The sequence below is a fragment of the Acanthopagrus latus genome, chromosome 18, assembly GCF_904848185.1.
Source record: "Acanthopagrus latus isolate v.2019 chromosome 18, fAcaLat1.1, whole genome shotgun sequence".
Classification (NCBI taxonomy): domain Eukaryota; kingdom Metazoa; phylum Chordata; class Actinopteri; order Spariformes; family Sparidae; genus Acanthopagrus; species Acanthopagrus latus.
The window spans coordinates 21,918,196-21,937,104 of NC_051056.1; the positions used below are offsets into that span (position 1 = coordinate 21,918,196).

Genomic DNA, 18,909 nt, shown 5'->3' on the forward strand with positions numbered 1-18,909 from the left:
AACGCAGCAAACAAGATCACTTCGAGTGAAAGATGACGCTTTGAGTAGGCTCGCTGTTTATGTAAATAACCGTTTGTTTCGGATTACTGGCAATGAAAGTCTTCAGACTGCTGTCATTTCAGAACAAGGTGATGAATAAATCCCACAGTCACCGGCATTTTGAATATGTGTCACAAGCAATTACAGAATCGTTTACAACTTTCAATGCTTAAATGTAGTAGTAGTTACCTATTGTGAACTACAGAAGAGGATTAGAGCCACTGTTTTCTTGGAATTCTGAGACAATTCAACCTTGCGCAGTACAAGGCTTTTCTTTCTTTTGACCAGATCCTAACCCTTTTTCAGCTATTTCAAAAATAAAGTGAGTTAGTTATAAATTACATTCAGATTATTTTCCCCACAATTCAGAACTTTAAAGAAGAAAAAAATATTTCAGAGCCTCACTCCCAACCCGTCAGAAACTGATGTTGTGGGATGGCGGCCGACCTGCCTTACGATCCGGAAGTGTCAGTTATTGACGAGTTGTAAAATGAGTATCAAAAATGAATCTTTCTAACTAAATAGGAAGTTTAAACTTAGAATACTAAAGAATATATATAGAACTAAACATAAGGAAGATGTACTAAATAATTTAGAACATGCAGTGCATCATATTTTTTACACAATTAATCCCGTCTTGACTGTCACCAAAAATTGAAAGGATATTGTTTTATTCTTTGAACTCCTGGGGGGAGGAAAAAACAAACAGAAGGCTTTCGTAGTAACCATGCAAAAAAAGAGAAAGGATAAGAAACCACTCAGTTATGTTCTCAAATATGTTTTGGAATTAAACGCCTCTATTGTATCTATGTTCTCACAAACGATCCTGATGACTCATAGAAACAGGCCTCTTGCAAGGCACACTGCCTGCATTGTCTGAATTTAGGAAAGAATTTCAGTTAATAATCACGACATTTTACACAATACGAGAATTTTCTCTTTTTTGACCGGATTTATCAGCTATTTTCAAAAAACTAACGTGAATTCCTTTGGGTTAAAAAACCCCACTGAAATGTTTTGCCACAGTCTTTTGTGTCTAATTAAAGCTTCGTTACACAATCAAATGCGCAACGTCCAACCATCTGGCTCTTACGCCTGTGACTCCCAGAGCCAAACAGTTGCACAAGGAAATCAGATTTTCAGAAATCATTAGATCCAGGTGTGGCGTCACTTTTATTAAGTTGTATCACAAGTTACAGTTTTGCTCAGAACGGTGCCGTGTGACTTCCCTTATGCAGGACACACTAGTCGTGCATGCACACTCACACGTACGCACACAAGCATAACATGCGGGCAAACAAACACACACACACACACACACACACACACACACACACACACACACACACACACACACACACACACACATTCAACTGTCCAACCCCATCTAATCCTCTGATTTTCCTCTCCTTTACAGTCTGAGCTTCCCTGTTTTCATTGTAGTCATGGGCTGTGAGTCACTGTGCGCCTGAGCCAAGCTATTTGCGCTGGTTCACACTGGCTGACACACCTAGGACCAGGAAACACACCCATTCCCACATATCCTTGTATTCATCAAGAGTGACCTGCCGCAAAGTCCTGACAGTCAGACGGGATTCATTTTTGTAAAAAAAAACATGGATGTACAAAATGATTTGAGACATCTCCCCTCGTGTTTTAGTTTGTATCTCTGTTGCACAATCCACATTTTAGCTGTCTCTTCTTATCTTTGCTTACTTTGGCTATCTAGTTATATTGAACTAAAACTCCTGCTGCCGACTGATTAGGACTTAATACAGACGATTCAATAAATGATAAAGGCTTTTTTTTTTATCTGGGTTGACCTCATCAGTAAAATAATGAGCTGTTGAGTAACAGTGAAAGGGCATAAACATGCGCAGGCAGTGTGGTGCCGAACAAGCAGTAGCGCTGGTCCTAATTGTGGGGTTTGTCACGTGGCCAGAAAACATTTAAAAACCCACAGAAGAGATGAAGTCCGGACAGACGATCCCGCTATTTACATGCTCATACATCATAGGAGTTGTTCTGTCTGGAAGCAGCAATCTCTCTAAGCTGAACGTGTTCTTCAAAAGCAACAATGGCCACACCTCAGGGTCAAGCAGACAAACATGCACGGAGCTGAGCATACAGGCGGAGCAGCAGGACACTTTTGTGAAGAAGCAACGCAGTTCTATGGCTAAAACTCCGTAGACACGCATGCAAGGGTTACTTTAAAAATGCAAATACAACATGTGGACGATATAAATGATCTCTGCCTTCAATAAAATGACGCAATACAATCAACCAACTCATTCACAGAATGTTTCTGAGCCCTACAGTAACGTAGTTCAGTATGACTGTCCTTCAGCGCTGTTTATTTAAAACACTGTTGCGGTCCAAAGAGTAAAGCAATACCACACTTTATGCAGAGTTTTTTTTTGTTGTTTTTTTTTTTAGGGTTTTCTGTTTATCTTGCACATGGTTGGGATTACTCCTTCACTTTTATCTCAGCATGCGCACAATTACAGCTAAATGCACGCGCACACAACACTTTGGGGTCTTCTCCTTTTTGTCGGAGAGCTGCACCCTGTTTTTTAAGAGAAAACTAAATCAGAGCTCACTGAGGGTGGTTGTAATGTGGCAATATTCAAGTAGTAATGTGTACACGCACATGTAAGTCTGTGTGCCACGCCCTGTTCGATCCCTTCAAAGCCACGCAGTAACTTCCTCTGTGTTTGCTCTGCTTCTTGTATGTTTGCTGTTTCAACTCGCCGGCCATGGGTGTGACAGGCGGCTAGTGGGGGTGTTATAAGGACGTTGGACATTGCTGTGAGAGGTGAAATACACACATTAACACATGCTTGCACATACGTCTGTCCTGATGCACACACATACCCTAAGCAGTGGATTCCCAACCGGGGGACTTTCTCTCCTCTGCCATTAAGACTATAGAGGAAATAAAATAATTAAGGTAAAAAAAACAACAAAAAACTACATATAAATATAGGTTTTGTTACAAAATATATTCAGCGTTCAGAGTCACCTATTGAGACTTAAACATATCAGATAAAATAACTGGACAAACTAAATGCCAAGTGAATAAATATAAAGCTAAAAGAAATGGATACATGTTAAATGCATAGCTGAAGAGAAGCTAGGGGATTGAATCAGGGGACAAGTAATGGAAGAAGGTTGAAATACATGCAAAAAGTATTGGATATATGTTTGAAATAGTTAGCTAAATGGATAAATGGTTGAAACAGCTTGGTAAAAGTAACGGACAATGGTTGAAATGCCTCGTTAGAAGAAATGGATAATTAGGAAAAAAACAAACAAACAACAACACCAACAACCCCCCCCAACAAGCTAAAATAAATTAATAAATAGTTTATACAGGTAGCTAAGATAATGGATAAATGGCTAAAATGTCTAGCTATAACTAAAAAATAAATGGTCGAAATATAGCTACAAACAGACTAGTGGATAAACGACTGGATCGTCCAGCTAAAATAAAATTTGAACAAGTGGGTGAAACAGAGTCGTCAACATAGCTAAACGTAGGCTAATGGATAAAGGACTGGAGCACCTGGCTAAAGTAGAAAAAAAAAAAAATGGTTCAAACAGTTAATGTAACAGATAAATGGCTGAAATGTTCAGCTGCTGCTATTCCATGTAGTAGTGCCACCTTAAAGAAACAACCTAAACATTGATACTTCACATGTAAAAGAAACTTTTACTCACTTTTATTCATATACATTTGTGTATCAACAGTGTTAAATAACATTTTGAAATCAGCTAAAATGAGCATATCCGGAACATGGCAGGCAGTGTTGATGAGAGGGATACTTGTGTTTATTTGACAGGGCTGTTGGGGTAGAAATACCAACATATAACAAGTCCAGAAATCACTTTTCTTAACTATTCCTCCCATTTATGCAAAGTTTTCATCTATAAGCCTGTAATAGCTCCCTAAATTAATCCATAATCCCAGGCTGAATTAGTCTGCGGCACCACCCTATGACTGTGTCTCAACGGCTCATATCATTTTCTTCTATTCTTTCTCCTCTTCACTGAAACAGTTGCACAAATGCACCTTTACCATGTATGTGCAACCCTTGTTGTTTTGAGTTTTTCCAAAACAAAACACAGAGTGGAACATTTTTTTTTCATATTGGGGTTGAGTCAGGCAGAGCCCTGTTTGATTCGGCTGACTCTGCCACAGAGACTGTAGAGACAAAGCCTGCGCCTCGGCGCTGACTGAAACGTGTGCAGCAACAGCGCTGTGAAAGAGGAAACCCCGACACATCATGCAGAGGATCGGGGCTTTAATGTATACTTGAAATGCCTGAAAATAACAGTGGGCTGGAAGGGAAACAGTACTGTGACAATAAGAGTTTCACTGAAAATGAGACGCTGGTAAATTACAGAATTATACGGGGAGGAGAGTTGGTCTTCCTGCTGATAATTACTGACATTACTGTTAACAGCTGCTATTTTCTGAAGCGGTGGCTCGAACAAAAACAATAAATATGTGAAGTATGCTTCTGAACATCTAAAAATCTTAAAATACATTTATAAAAACTGAAAAAGAGAAACAAAATTATGCAACATAAAACAAACAGCTGTTACAATTCAGTAGGACTCGGTTCAAGGTGGTCATTGTTAAAAAAAGTCTTGTAAATACACTTTGTCTCTTGTGTGTAAGTAAAGGACTCACCCCTGACTCATTCTGTTAATGATAACTCTGTGTCACTTTGTGTGCATAAGTTTAAATGCTGTAATAACATGTTTATGTCATCGTCCATCATATGAGACTCATTTCGCGGTGCGTTGCTCTGTGTACCTCAGTCCTGTTCTAAAATTTGAAAGGCGAGCCGATGAAGAGCAGAGAGTTTTTATTTTACTAAAATTAGAATCCAAAAACAAGTCAAAGGCATACTCTCATTCTTAGGTTATCAAATACCAACGCTTGGGGTTGGTGACCTGCCAGCCCACTGTGTCTGTAGTTGTATAAATATATATCCTGGGAACGAAGCTCAACAGTCAGCTATCACTCTCTAGATTTTATATAACCTGGGAATAAAACTAAACAACTTTCTTCAGAATCACTGACACTTGGAAACGCTCCAAGTACAGTAAAAAAAATATTAGAAGACAATAAATTACAGGGCCGAGGACAGGATACAGACACCGCCACACTTCTAGTGGATCATACATGATGACTGTGAGGTTTTACTTAAGTCTGTACATACTTTAAGAGGAATATCCTGCATATGATACCTTTAAGGCCAAGAATGCAATGGAATTTGATTGCTGCTCTTATCATTGTGTAAACTTTTATGCAAGGCAGTTAAAGGCTGAGTGTAGTGAGGTGTGTCACTGCTTGCTTTGTATTAGCTTAGCAAGTAGCTAGATAGCTAGATAGATAGATGGATAGATAGATGGATAATGTAGCTATTTCATATGTCAGTTAACACATATTTTTTTAATTTTCTGAAGCAGGAGTTGGTTCTCCTGTTTCACATCATTGGAGCCCTCTGTGTGAAGCAGTGGGTGGTCCCACGGCTGCTGAGAACCACTCCCTCGCACCGGTCCCCTCCCCAGCCTTCCCCTCCCTCTGCAAACCAGGAGCCCTACCCAGCTCTCTATCCAGCCACTCTGCTCAGCCCAGAGGAGCAGCCACACAGAAAAAAAGAAGTTTAAATCAACTCTGAGAAGAGGAGGGAGGGAGAGAGAGAGTGAGAGAAAGAGAGAGAGAGAGAGAGAGGGGCGAGAAAACGCCCTGGAAACTTGGTTGAACGAGAAAAAGGAAAAAGAGTGACAGAGTCCTGCCAGACTTGCAAAGTTGTGAGTGGAAGAAGTGCTTTTCTTGGGCTGGGGAGACGGGGCGAGGGCAAGTTTTCAAGGATGCTCAGGCTGGTGTGAGGCTTCGTGGGCGCACGGACTGCGCACAGGTAACGATGCACTTTTTTTCTTCCTCAGACTGAAGTTGAATGCTCTTTTTGTAAACTGTGTTTTGAACTTTGCCAGTTGCCAGTTGTGCTTTGCTTCAAATTTGCTGAAAAGTCACTTGTAAAAACATTGCCCAAGTTGAAAGAAGAAAGTTGAAAAAGTTATCTGTTCAGCATTCCTGTACTAGTCCAACAGGCATGTGTAGAGAGAGTGTGTGTCATTGGAAAGATTACAGTGGCTCTTTGTTTTAATTTTACTGCATGTTTCCTGTGGTATCCTATGGTTTTTCATGGAAGTTTTGCCAAAGAGAAGCTTTGTGTGAGGAAAAAAAAAACATGTATCATAACCTCGGGGGTTTGTTGTAAAGCTGTAAAGTGGCAATGATTCTGTGTGAGTATTGTCATAAGTTTTAAGACTGATTTAATATAGCGCAGAGCATGAGAAGTGGGTGTGTACCCACAAGCGCCACATGAATGCAGAGGACTCGACTGCGCACTTCACTTTTCCTTTTACTGCACACAAAGGTTATTATCTGAGGTGCGTTTGAGGGCTAAACCCAGAATACAGGCTATGTGTTGGTGATTTTAGGTTTTTTGGAAGTAAGAGGTTTACACCCAGATTCACTTTATTTGTACAGTGAGCTGACTACCGTGCAACGTGGACCTTCCTTGCATACACATAATCCCTTGTCTATTGGGAAGGCAAACTTTTTTTCCTATTCTTTTTTTACAGTGTTAGACTATCCCACAATGGACTAAGCGCTTGAAAGATAAAAGCTGTGTTCGCCTTGATGTTATCGTTCAGGTGTTTTTTTCTTATCTGTCCAACGCCCTTTTGCTGAGCCTGGGATGTTTTAAAAAAGTTAAGGAACTTCCCTATGAGAGCTTGCACCAACAGGCTTGGGTGTGGATTCCTCCCTCTTACGTCCCTCCACCCCGTCCTTTTTTTTCTCCCTCCCCTCCCTCCCTTCTTGCTTTGCTGTCTCCTCACCGAGGCACACCCTTTTACTGCCAAAAAAAAAGAAAAAAAAATTAAAAAACCCATACATGCTGCAGTTGGTCCCTACTAAGGCATCCGAAAGCCCTTCATCGGTTACATACGGGGTTGCAGCAACACAAAAAAAGTACTGATAAGAACTTTTTGTCTGTGTTCAAGCTCACTAACTATCAGTCACATGGAACAATGAAAATATATTATATGGGCCTTTTAAATGCAGTCTGCTTTTGTGGAATGCGGTGAATCTGGATGACGTTTTTGTGATATGATATGAATCAGTTTCTGAACACCTCGAAAAGCTGGAAGTTATCACTGCTGCTTTGTATTATGGGATGTATGTTTTGCTTATGACTGAGTTTTTAATATTTTGTTTATTAAAGTTGTTAGCAAATAGAGGGAGATCTCTGTTTCAGTCTTTTTACCTTGGATTTCTTAACCTGGGCTCCCGGCCAGGGTGTGGAAGGGAGGCAGAGGAGAAGGAGGAGGAGGCGGAGGGGAAGACGGGGAGAGAGAGAGAGAGAGAGTGAGGGAGTGAGTTAGTGAGGGGGGATGGGCGGGGGCGAGGAGGGGAGTAATGGAATGTAGTGGTTTGGAAAGACAAGCTAATTGAAACCAGGTTTGAGGCATCGAGGAGGGAGCTCAGACTTTTCGCACATTTTAAGAGAACGACACAAACATATTTCATCTGCATTTATTTCCCTGCTCGACTTACATGAAGCGCTCATGGCATCTTTCCAGGTGTTTTGTCACATGTAGTTTGGTCGGCGATTGACACGTGTTTGTTGAAGCCGAGGAAAAGAAAAAAAAGAGGATGAGAGATCGAGAACCAGGCGTGATCCTTTGTTAAATCTCGGTTTGAAAAGTCTCTGTGTGTAGTTGCCTGTCCTCCGCTGCTCCCTCCTGCCACACCCTGAAAATCACTCCAGTGCTGAGCGAGGAGGAGCTGCTCTTTTGCTCTACACTGCACAACTGTCTCTACAAAAGCGAATGTTTAACACCTTACAGCTGTAGATGCCCGGCATTTCTCAAATTGCTCTTGTCAAGGTGATTGATTGTGACACAGACTGCTTGAAGAAGGCGAGGAGGTTTTTGGTTAGTAGGTTGTCATTTAAGCTGGATCGTATTTAGTGTTCTTAGCATTTCAGAAGTTCGTGTTTCTACTTGGTGATAAGTGGCGTGAGGCAGTGAACTCTGTTACTACAGGAGCCGAGTTTAGCTGCAAGCAAAGGGACGAGCTTACACAAACAGTAATAAATGGGAAAAATATTTCCAAGCGCCAAAAGAGAACTTGTTCTTTACTGCCAGCAGCCATAATGCATGGCGGTTAACAGGGCCTCATCTTGGCCTGAGGCATATTCAGTTGGTCTAAATACTTCTCAACAAGCATGACAGCACAGGGGCTTCGTTATGTGACATCGTGAAGTAAAAAAAGGCGGTTGAAACTCCACAGTAGAAGCTGTTATGACAGAATTTTGCCTGGGCCATCACAGCTGCTGATGTTGACAGTGCACAGTGCCAGTCACGCTGAATATGTTGCACTTGCCACCCGTGTGACAAACAGCATCTTTACTAGCCTGAAGAACGGGACATGTCTCATGACTGTTTCTTGTCTTAGCTTGACCGTGTTAGGTTATTTATCACAGCACTCCACCAGAGCCGTCATATATTCTCACCCTGTTGACTGGCAGTGCGGATGAGAGGAGTGGTGTTACTCAGTCGTGCCACTGTGAAACGGAAAGAAATCGGTCTCTAGCACACTTCCTCTGCCATTTCCTCATGGGCTCGTTGAGTGGGCGGTTGGAAGGAGGGACAGCATGGAGAGGAGAAAAAGAGGGAGGTGGATGTATTGAATAAGCTGAATGAAAGAAGGGAGGGTGATTGCAATCGTACTGTAGTTTATTTTCTTTCACACTTGGCATTCTCCAAAGCCCCGACTCTTACATCCTGAAGTTCCAGCAGGATTCACTGAAATCCCACCGCAGAGATTAGTTCGATAAAACAATAGCAAATTTGTGGATACACAACCGTTCCCGTGGGGGGATTTTAGTTTTCCTTTTGCTTTAAATAAACCTCCAACTGTGAGTGTGTGATTTTAGAGAGTCTTTCGAGGCAATCCACCCAACAGCCACTCCCTTCTCACCCATGCAGCGCTGGTTTGGAATGTTTCAGTCTGTCCTCAGCATGCTCTGGGAAGCACCTATCATTAGCATTGCTTGCCTTGTTGTCGCAAAATAGTGATTTGAGAAATATGATGAGACAGTCATCACCCCTGTCAGTCACACCCATGCACATGCGTGCAATTCAGAATTGTTTATTGTAACTTCCAAGCCTGGTGGGACTTTTGCAAGCAATGGATTTTTTAAAAAAAGGGTGTGAATCATACTTCTGATAAGCCAACAACTACTGCTGCCCTGCCAAACATCTGCAGCACAACACAGTCCAAAAACAGTAAATCTTACATAAGTGTTGCCATACCTGCCCCACTAACTGTCTGACCTGCACCCCCAACCCCCACAAATTCTGTCACGTTGCCCTGCGCAAAGGAATGACATGCAGGATCTGTTACAAAATCTCCAGGCAGCCAAAATGTCAGGGCAGCAGGGCTTGGAATGTAAATTTAGAAATACATTCAGCTTTGTTTAGGTTTTCTTTATCTGGCACAAGATACTCAAGGATGGCACTCATCACAGTCCAGCACTCTCTCTTGCTCTAAACAATTCTGCACTGCTCTGGTGTGGTCTAAATACTAAGTATGAAGTAAATACTAAGCATGAATACATATACTAATGCTGGAGTTATGCTTTAAGTCCAAAAGCTACAGAAGTCTCACGTCTACATGTAGAGCATTCAGTGGGCTATATAGCCCTTCTATGCATTGAACTAATATTTGCATGTATTCTTGTTCAAACAAGCTGTAGAAGACTGAAACAAACACTAATGAGGCCAAACTAAATTAGGTTGAAGGTGATTACATTACTTGGCTTGCAGTATATAATGTTATGATGGTATGGATATCTGTAAAAGTCTTGTGATCTCTTATTTGTCTGACAGAGGTGTGTAAACTCCACACACACTCTCAGGTGTAACTAGTTATGCCAGTTTAAAACATTTGCATCCTCAACTTGGATTAACTGCAGCTGCGCTTCTCTTTATGCTTTACCTTACTTTATTAGTTGCTCAATATTGTTGGCACTGAATCTGCCCATGGGCACCACCCCGGGATCACTTCTCATTTCAGAACCTCAGCTACAGCCAAAATGTTTTGTTTTGTTTCTGCAAAAATGGCACTGCTGTCTTTTTTTTTTTTTTTGGCATAGCTTAATATTACGTAAAATGTGTCAGAGGGATTTACTGCCACACAACTGCAACAGTTTGTGATGAAGCCTAAGGCCCTAAGATGAAAACGAAAAACTCCCCTGAAAACTTTAGCACATAAGGAAAAAATGGGGGAAACCCCAGGAGAGAAAAACTCAAAGTGAGATCCTCCCTTCTTGGATGTCATGGGGTGTAATAGAGAACAATGAGTAATGACAGGAGCCATGAGTGATCTGGTACCCAACATCTCGTACACCATAGATCCTTTTATATGTCCTTATATGCGACCATGATGCTTTACCATTATTTACATGAAGACCAGGACAAAGTTGAAATGTGCTCTCAACACAACCCCTGCTCTTGTTTTTGATACAGACTTTTCCTCAGTTTTTCCATTTTGTGCATGACTCCTGCCAAAGTCACAATGGTTTAATCAGCAGCAGGCCAAGTTGGCGTCAGTGGGCAGGCTTTGGTCTTATGCAGGAATTGTGGTTTGGTTTAGGGCTATGTGGACCCAAGTGCAGAAAAGAACTTGTTATTTTGACGTGCATTCCTTTTATATGCGTCACACATGCACATCCTATCTGCGTTTTCTGAGGGGAGAGTGAGCCTACGCTGGAGCCTGCTATGTCTCTTGGTGTATTTGTTTTACTAGCTGCGTCAAACTACAATGGAGAGAGAGGAACAGGGAGTCTATTCTGTTGTGACAACATGACTGATTTGGTACTGCTCCCCTCTCCTTCTTTTCCATCTCTGCACTGAGACCTTTTTATTTGGTCGTAATCAAATCTTATCACTCACCAGCACTGCTGTGCCTGATTCACTTACTATTGAGCTTTAATCTTTGTCACACTGCTCTTGTTTACTGTTGACTAAACTGATTTGATTTGGCAATCAACCAGATAGATTGACCTAAGTAACTTTGATCGGTTTCCAGCATCTGTTGATGACCCAGTTAAGTACAACCTATAACAAACAGGTACGTGCCCTCAGGCATGGAAGGGTGTGGTAGAAATGTATAGCGGTGAGGTGTAACGTGCTTATTGTTGGATCTACCTGGTGTATAGGTGGTGATGACAATGTTGATATCGAGGATGTAAACAGGACCCGTTCTGCTGATCCTGTGCTGCTTCTCAATGTTCATCTGGGAGTGTGTGTCTTGCAGTGTGAATACCTGACTGAATGTGGTGTTCTTGTTTATTTGAGCAGAACCTGGAGGCTGGGGTGTGTGGTGGGCTGACTGCAGTGGGGTGGGCGCTCAGGCAGGGTGCAGGGTGGGCAGCACAGAATGGAGCTGAACTCAGAGAGAAAGAGGACATTTCTTTGGAGTTAGTCACTGCGGGGAGAGGCCGGGCTGCCTTCCAGCTGGCCTGACGGCTCTATCAAGGAATGTGTGTGACTGGAGGCCTGGGTGGGGCTGTGCACTGAGCTACTCCCTCTGCAAGCACTGCACAGAGGCAAAGCGACGTGATCCGCCTCGTGGACTGTGGCGCGGTATTTCTTCCCTTCCACACCGGCATGTGTTTTTGTTTACTTTCTGTGCTGTTGGTAACCGCACTTCATCAACCTGTGTTTGTGGGTGTGGTCTCAAGGTATCAGTGACAGAAGATTAGGCAACCTGGTTCTTATCTTGTGCGTTTGTGTGCTCAGATAAGGCCATTGTGAAAAGTTCTACTTGCATGAGATAATTTTTGGGTTTCTTTATAAAATCACATCATCTCTTTCACAGCCAGAGGTCACACGTACACTTAATCTAATTTTTACCTCAATGAATCCTGATGAGGCAGAGTCTGATTAATACGTCTCTGTAACAAGCATACACGCTTGAGAGTGTACACAGCTGCTGCAGTGCAACTCTCCCTACACAAATACAATGACAACCACGTGTTGGCAGGTATTTATCTTAACTATGTCCCATCAATTTTAGTATAGGACTCAAAACGACACTCAACAGTAATACATTCCCCAGGCAAAACCCTAAAGCATTTTACAAGCTTTCCAAGGTCGCTGGTTTTAAGTTTACTCACCTTCTGTTGTATTTAGTGTTAAACATAGGTATTTAAAATCACACAGTTGAGAAAAGCTCTCAGGGTCACACAAACACAGTCATTTGGCAGACTTTTCCCCAAAGTAATGAGCAATTTAGTTTATTGAACATAGGGGACTGGGGAGGGGGAGGTTAATGATGGGGTAGGAGAGCCTGTCTCAGAAGAATTTTTCAGGGGACATGTTCCCACCGGTAGATGCCTGTCTGTACACACATCAAATCTGGTTCTGTTTGTGCCTGGACTGACAAAGAGAGGGCTTTGTTTCACAATGTGCCCGTGGGTTGAAGCAATGATCCTAGTAAGTCCTGTAGTGTTTTGGGCTAGTCACAGCGGGTAAAAGGAAGACTGACTTGGAATGTAGAATGACTCTCTAATGATGGAGACAGTTGCAACAGCGTTAATGTATTGCTACATCTAATGATGTGACTGCATATTTTCTGTTGTTATACTACAGAGGTTTTATACCTTTAAGCTTGGCAGTGCAGCCTTTTAAATTCAGATCTTCCAAATCCTGGTGGATAGTGTGTTAGAGTACCTGTCGTATCTCCTCATTTGCAGAAGTGCGCACTCGCTAAACAAGTAGCTGGATCTATTTACTCAAAGGGAGTCTTTGCATGACTACTTGCCAGGGTCAATACTACTACCATAGGTTGCTTAATTATTAAACACTTTGAAGGCTCTGATTGGTCATGGTAGGTCCATTGAGTGTGTGCATTAAAATGCCATGAGTAAATCCTGACTGTCACCACAGAATGTGTGGCTTTGTGAGTCATGTTGGGACACACCTTTTAATGGAAAGGTGACTCTGCATTTAAAGAATATGTTGTCTTATCTGTCAATCACCAGCTGGAACATGGTGGTATGCTGCATAAGAAAGCAGCATGATACATTTGGGATTGATGTCTTATGCACCACCCAAGATGACATTTGTCACTTAAGTAATATTCTATCTTTTTCTGTCAACAGAAGTCAAGAACCACATCATCTGAAGCCCTTGGCCTTGCTTGAGCAATCCAAGGTAAGTGTCCGGAGACATAATCCAAGATATCCACATCTGACCACATCTGTTATTGGTTAGGTAAAGGAAAGAAAACTACATTTCTTATGACCCATCACTCCAGTCCAAGGCCATCTAGTCAGTGTCACCTAAGAACAGCGTTCTATTATGTGGCCAGACGCCAAACCTCTGTTGGAATGTTTGTTGCAAAGCCTCCTTTGAACCTGGAAGGTCATGCCACTGCCATTCAGCTGTGAAAGGCCTGCCTTGTGGAAACCCGACACTCGGCTGCTTCTGCTCCCTGCGTCTCCTCTTTGCACCCCTCCTTCCTCCCCCCCAGGCACCACCTGTTCCGCTCGAACCCCTTTCCCCTTCTTATGAAGCAGCCCTGTCAAAACCCTGCCAGGCTCGTGCTGTTTTAACTGTTTGCTGTCTGCAGCTGTGGATGGTTGTATTCCTGAGGAGTTGGAGGGAAAAGCTTGCAAAAGAAGCAACACTATACCCAAAAGCATATGCAGGCCAATGGCAAGCCACTGGAGGCGTATACAGAAATGATCTGTGGTTGCCACACTCTAGTTAACAGAAGCTTTTGTCTGGCTGGCTGTCCTCACATTCCCCCTTTCACATACCAGACTGTAATAAAACATGATAGATAAACAAGCTCATATGTCTCCCTTTGCCTCCACCGTTCTCTTTAACTCCTCCTCTAAAATAACAAATTTTGCATGTTCTTCAAATATACTTTCGATGATATCACAAAGCAAAATGAATGTGACATCAGAAATGTCACTCTTGGGCATCTCAGGTAAAATGAAAGGGAAAGAACAGAGAAGTGGCTGACTGTCAGGTTGCCTCGTCGCTTTGAGTCACAGAGTGCCTTCCTGTCTTATGATCCCAAGAACAGAGGCTCACTTATTTAGCATCTGTTTACAACAAAAATCCATATCCAATCATATGATTTAATCAAGTTAATTGTACTTCTGTGCTCAATTTTCCAAAAGCAGGTTATACTGTCAGCGCACATTCTAAACTAGGGGGAGTTAAATTTAAGGCTGAGTTTCATAAAGAATGATGACAAACTCAGAGTGTAGTCTGTTAACGTTGCTGCTGAGTACAGTATTCGGTGATAGCTCTGTATTTTCATTTCTACTTGTCTGTTTTGTTCCCCCTCCTTCTGTTACCTCATAGGCTAACATTCCACAGAGCAGTTTCACAACCATTCCTCTCCCTTTCTCACTGAGTATCACGCTCACTTACATTTTTGTTTTGTTACCATTTCCTCTTCGCTCCATCTCCCTCCCAGTACCCTCCTTCCCTCCTATATTGCTGTGAGCCTCAGCTCCTCCCTACAGCTTGCTGCCAGAAATATGTCAAGGTTGTGAGAACAAGGACATCTCAAATAGTTCACTCTCAATCATGGAGAGCCGCAAAGCAAGTGTAAAATGTGGGAGGAGTAAAATAGGTTTGAATATGAAAGGTAATTATGTGTGTAAATAGATAAATGTATAGGAAAGGAAAGAAAGACCTGTTTGGTTGAGAGATAGAGAAATTAATAGGAAAATTGTTTTTCCTTGCCTTTGTTTCTGAATCTGAATCCAGCCAACAGTATTATGTGCTTCATTTGAGATTTAAAATGCTTTTTATTCTCTGTCCCTCTCTCAAACATTACAAGTTACATGCAAGTTTGTCAGCTATTTTTGTCTGTATTCATAAACTGAATGAAAGGGGGAGATGGAATGGTAAAATGAGCTGCATTCTGGCCCGTGGGGGAAAAATAGAAATTCTTATGTTGTTTTCTCAGGCTGGGATCAGAGGGATCCGTTTGAGAAATTGTAATGGGTGATGTCAGTTGACCTATGTGGTATTTGATCTACATGAGTTAATTGGGTAAACTGCCTTGTTTCACCCCTCCCACATTTCAACTGTGTTTGATGCATATGATGTTGCTGGTACTGTGAGCCTTGAGGTCTTGATAGATTCATGTTACTTGCTTCAGTAAAGTCACACTGACAGAGACAATAAAATAGAAAAGCGGGGAGGAAAGAGAGTGAGCGGGGTATCAGGTTGTAGATTCCTGCGAGTGGTTGGCGTCATCTTTGGCATAAACACCATCTGTATCTCTGGTATTATCACTCTCAGTGGCCCTGGCCCTTGTTGTTTAGTTCTGAGAGTCTGCGAAAGGCTATTTTAGAGAGAGCGCTTTATATTACCTCAAAGCATTGCAAGCATTTTCCCGTATTCCCAATTAAGTAGGACCAGTCTATTTATTGACTTGTGCTGATTGGCATATGGCCTGCAGAGTGTCCTTGGATCGAGTCCAGCAATCTAGAAAGTCCAGTTTGCAAAAACACTTTTGCATTCCAAACTTTCTGTTAATTGCATCTTCTTCTAAACTTCTCATTTGTTTAAAATACTGTATATTGGCAGTGTGGCAAGAGTGGCAGATGGCCGTTGACCAAGTGATGCTTGTTAACAGACCCCGTTGAAACAGCTGTTTCTTTATCTTTGCACTAACAGCTTGTTATCTTGCAGAAAAGCATGGCAGCTTCAGTGAATGGGGAAGGGAATCCTGGTATACTGGTGTAATTATGTTATTTACAGTTGTGTAAAGTAGTATGGAAAATTGTGGTTTTTAGTAATTATTTCTCAGATGGACCATATTCGTGCTGATAATTTAGAAAACGTGAGAAATGTAAAGTCAGGATAATTAATCATAAGAAGTTTATATCCTCATAGTTTTTTTTTACATGAGAAACTCTTTCGTCAGTCCTTAGACTGTTTTCTGATCCAGCTTTACAATCCTAACAATGCATTCTTCCTCCCAATAAACCTGTTAGTGACTAGCTGGATCTAATTATCATGCCCTGTCATATCTTATTATATTTTCAAGTATATTGAATTAAAAGGTCATCATCCCAGCATCATCCCAGCAATCTGACTACATGTAATTACCTCAATTAATGGTCCTGGTCTTGCTCATCTCAGTACCAAGAGAGACCCCCAACCTCACCTACAACGTCTTCACTGACAAACATGAAGTTGTATTTTGTAATGCTCTGAATAGGTATACAGCAGTGATGCAGCTAGTTAAAATCCAACAAACTGGTCTCTGGTCCACATAAAAACACAACCAGTCACCACTATGACTCATATCCTGCTTCTTTATGCCATCCCAGGGATAAGCTTTTGCCATTTATACCGGCTGATTACAGACAAATAGACAATTTGCTGAAACCTACCGAATGACTGCACAGTCTGATGTGGTAACCTGAACCAGGCAACAGCAGAATGGTGTTCATTGAAATGACTGTGTTCAAACAGCGTTGTACAATTGCAATATCTATAACAAGGGGGAAAAATGCTGTACTATCAAATATTGACTGGTTGCACCTTGATCAAGTCAAATGCTAAAGTGGATTAAAGCACAGCACGTGGACTTACCTTGCCTTTGTAAAGGAAATTTACCAAAAGCAATCTGTGCTGTTTTGGATAGCATACTGAATTTTCCAATACAGTTCCACTAATGTCTAGATTCTCTATAGTCAGCAGGAGCTCTAGAAACTGAATTGTTGATTAATGAAATGAACTATTACATGGCTGGATGGCTGTAGTTTAGGTGGTAGAAATGGTCTGTTAATCTCTGTGCTAAATTGTTGTCTGTTTATGTCAAGGTTGATGTTATGGTCCATGTGTTTTCAAGTACATGCAAAGTATCTTTGAGCAAGAATGTTAACACCATATTGCTCCTTATGTGTGTCTATTTAAGGGAAACATGTCACTTCGACACATGGCTCAGACTGTGTTGTGTAATTGAGTGTGTGGGGTGTAGAGAGTTTGGTATTAATGAAACAATGGGTTGTCTGTTCAAGAAGAAGAGTGGGGAGAACTAGTCAGCATATTTGAAGAGGCAGGTCTGAGAATGATGTAAACAAACCTTTCTGATGGTTGTAGATATAAAAAAAATGCTATGCATGCCTGTAAATTGGCCCAATATGCGCTGATAAAAAATATAGTGAATTGTTGCATCATTGTTTTCTTACTGAAAGTGAATTTGCACTATGGCCAGTAATGTCTAGTAGTCTAGAAGTCCAATAGCCACAGCCAAAAAATTACATGATATGTGCTTGTATTGCTGATAGCACCTTATAGATAATCAGTTTTGTGAGGCAACATGGGTCATGAATAGGATTACAACAAATACTGTGAGTGGTAAGCCTTGATTGAAGCTGAGCTATTATGAATAAACCAAATAAGAAGTTTGATTTGCATTGTGTGTATGAGCATCTATGAACATGTACTTGTTTATGTACCACTGTTTGTGGGTAGGAATCTGGTTTATAAAGACAGGGCCTGCGCTAACATTTTGAATGTGTTACTGTGCATTTTCTGCAGCTCTGTGTGTTTTCATAAGGTAAGGCCTTACAAAGCTTTAACTATCATTGTTCTCTCTATTGACTTTGGAGCTTGGGTGTACACACAGGATTCGGCTGCTTGCCTCAAGGCAGGGTGTGGTCTGACTCCAACCAAATTTCCAAAACACAGATCACCCAGGAGGGAGTTGTTCTGGGGGGTTAGAGGCTGTGATGTCTGAAAGGGGTTTAACACCACCTAGTGTTCACCATTGGGTCTACAAGACAGACCCAGTTCTGAAGATGGGGTGGTACATGCTTACTAAATGAGACATAGGATTTGTATTTAGGGTAAAGAAGTACATTTTGTGCAGAATAACGTGATGCATTGTTGATCATGATTATTTCTCAATAGTAACAATTAACTTTTCTTCATGCAGGAAAACCAAGATAGAGTTTCCATCACACCAGGGCTTTAACAGAGGACAGCGAAAAACAAGGTATTTTAAAGATAATCTCAATAACTCCTGTGCAACTCCTGTTCCTTTAATATAAGTTCTTGCTGGGTGCCTTTTTTTCTTTCTCTTCAACCAATTATTTGTATGGTTATGTTTACAGATGGCTGAAGAGGAGGAAACCAGGGAGGTGCTCTTTCAAGACTGGGAGGGTCCAGACAAAACTGGCCTGACCATTGAGCAGACAACTGCAGGGGAGATCTTTGTTAAGGAGGTGAAAGGAGAGTCACCTGCAGCACGGTCTGGAAAAGTATACGAAGGTATATAGGTTGGATTTTTTCCACAAATCATCCTGTACAAATTACGATTGGTTTCACCAACATGTTGACTAATCTTGTGCATTCTTAACACACTTTTTTGTGCTGCTGTCTCTACTTAATTCTTAGGTGACCAGATAGTAGGCGCCACTGTCTACTTTGACAACATGACCTCAGAAGAGACAGCTGAGCTGCTGAAGACATTGAACCGTCACAAGGTTGGACTGAAACTACAAAACAAATCCCCTTGCTGCTCACCCCTGAGCACACCATGTCGTTCACCAATAGGGACCCTGACATGGGAAGGAAAGACCCGGTTTGGAGGTTCCAGTCCAGACATTATCCTTGTAAGTTTTTTAAATTATATGATCACTGATTTGTTAATAATAATAATAATTAAAAAAATAATAATAATAAAAAATAAAAACATGGCATAATATAATTTCCATGTTGAATGCCCTC

General features: G+C 41.5%; 1 protein-coding gene across 1 annotated transcript in view; it reads left to right on the top strand.

Annotated features, from left to right (window-relative positions):
- Positions 1 to 5,671: 5,671 nt before the first annotated feature.
- Positions 5,672 to 18,909, top strand: part of ahnak (AHNAK nucleoprotein) — a 34,102-nt gene continuing 20,864 nt past the window's right edge. The window contains exons 1-5 of the mRNA XM_037076891.1: positions 5,672 to 5,972; positions 13,296 to 13,347; positions 18,116 to 18,175; positions 18,294 to 18,450; positions 18,577 to 18,794. Of these exons, the coding sequence (XP_036932786.1) occupies positions 18,294 to 18,450; positions 18,577 to 18,794 (375 nt within the window). The 5' untranslated portion in view covers positions 5,672 to 5,972; positions 13,296 to 13,347; positions 18,116 to 18,175. The remainder of the gene's footprint in view (positions 5,973 to 13,295; positions 13,348 to 18,115; positions 18,176 to 18,293; positions 18,451 to 18,576; positions 18,795 to 18,909) is intronic.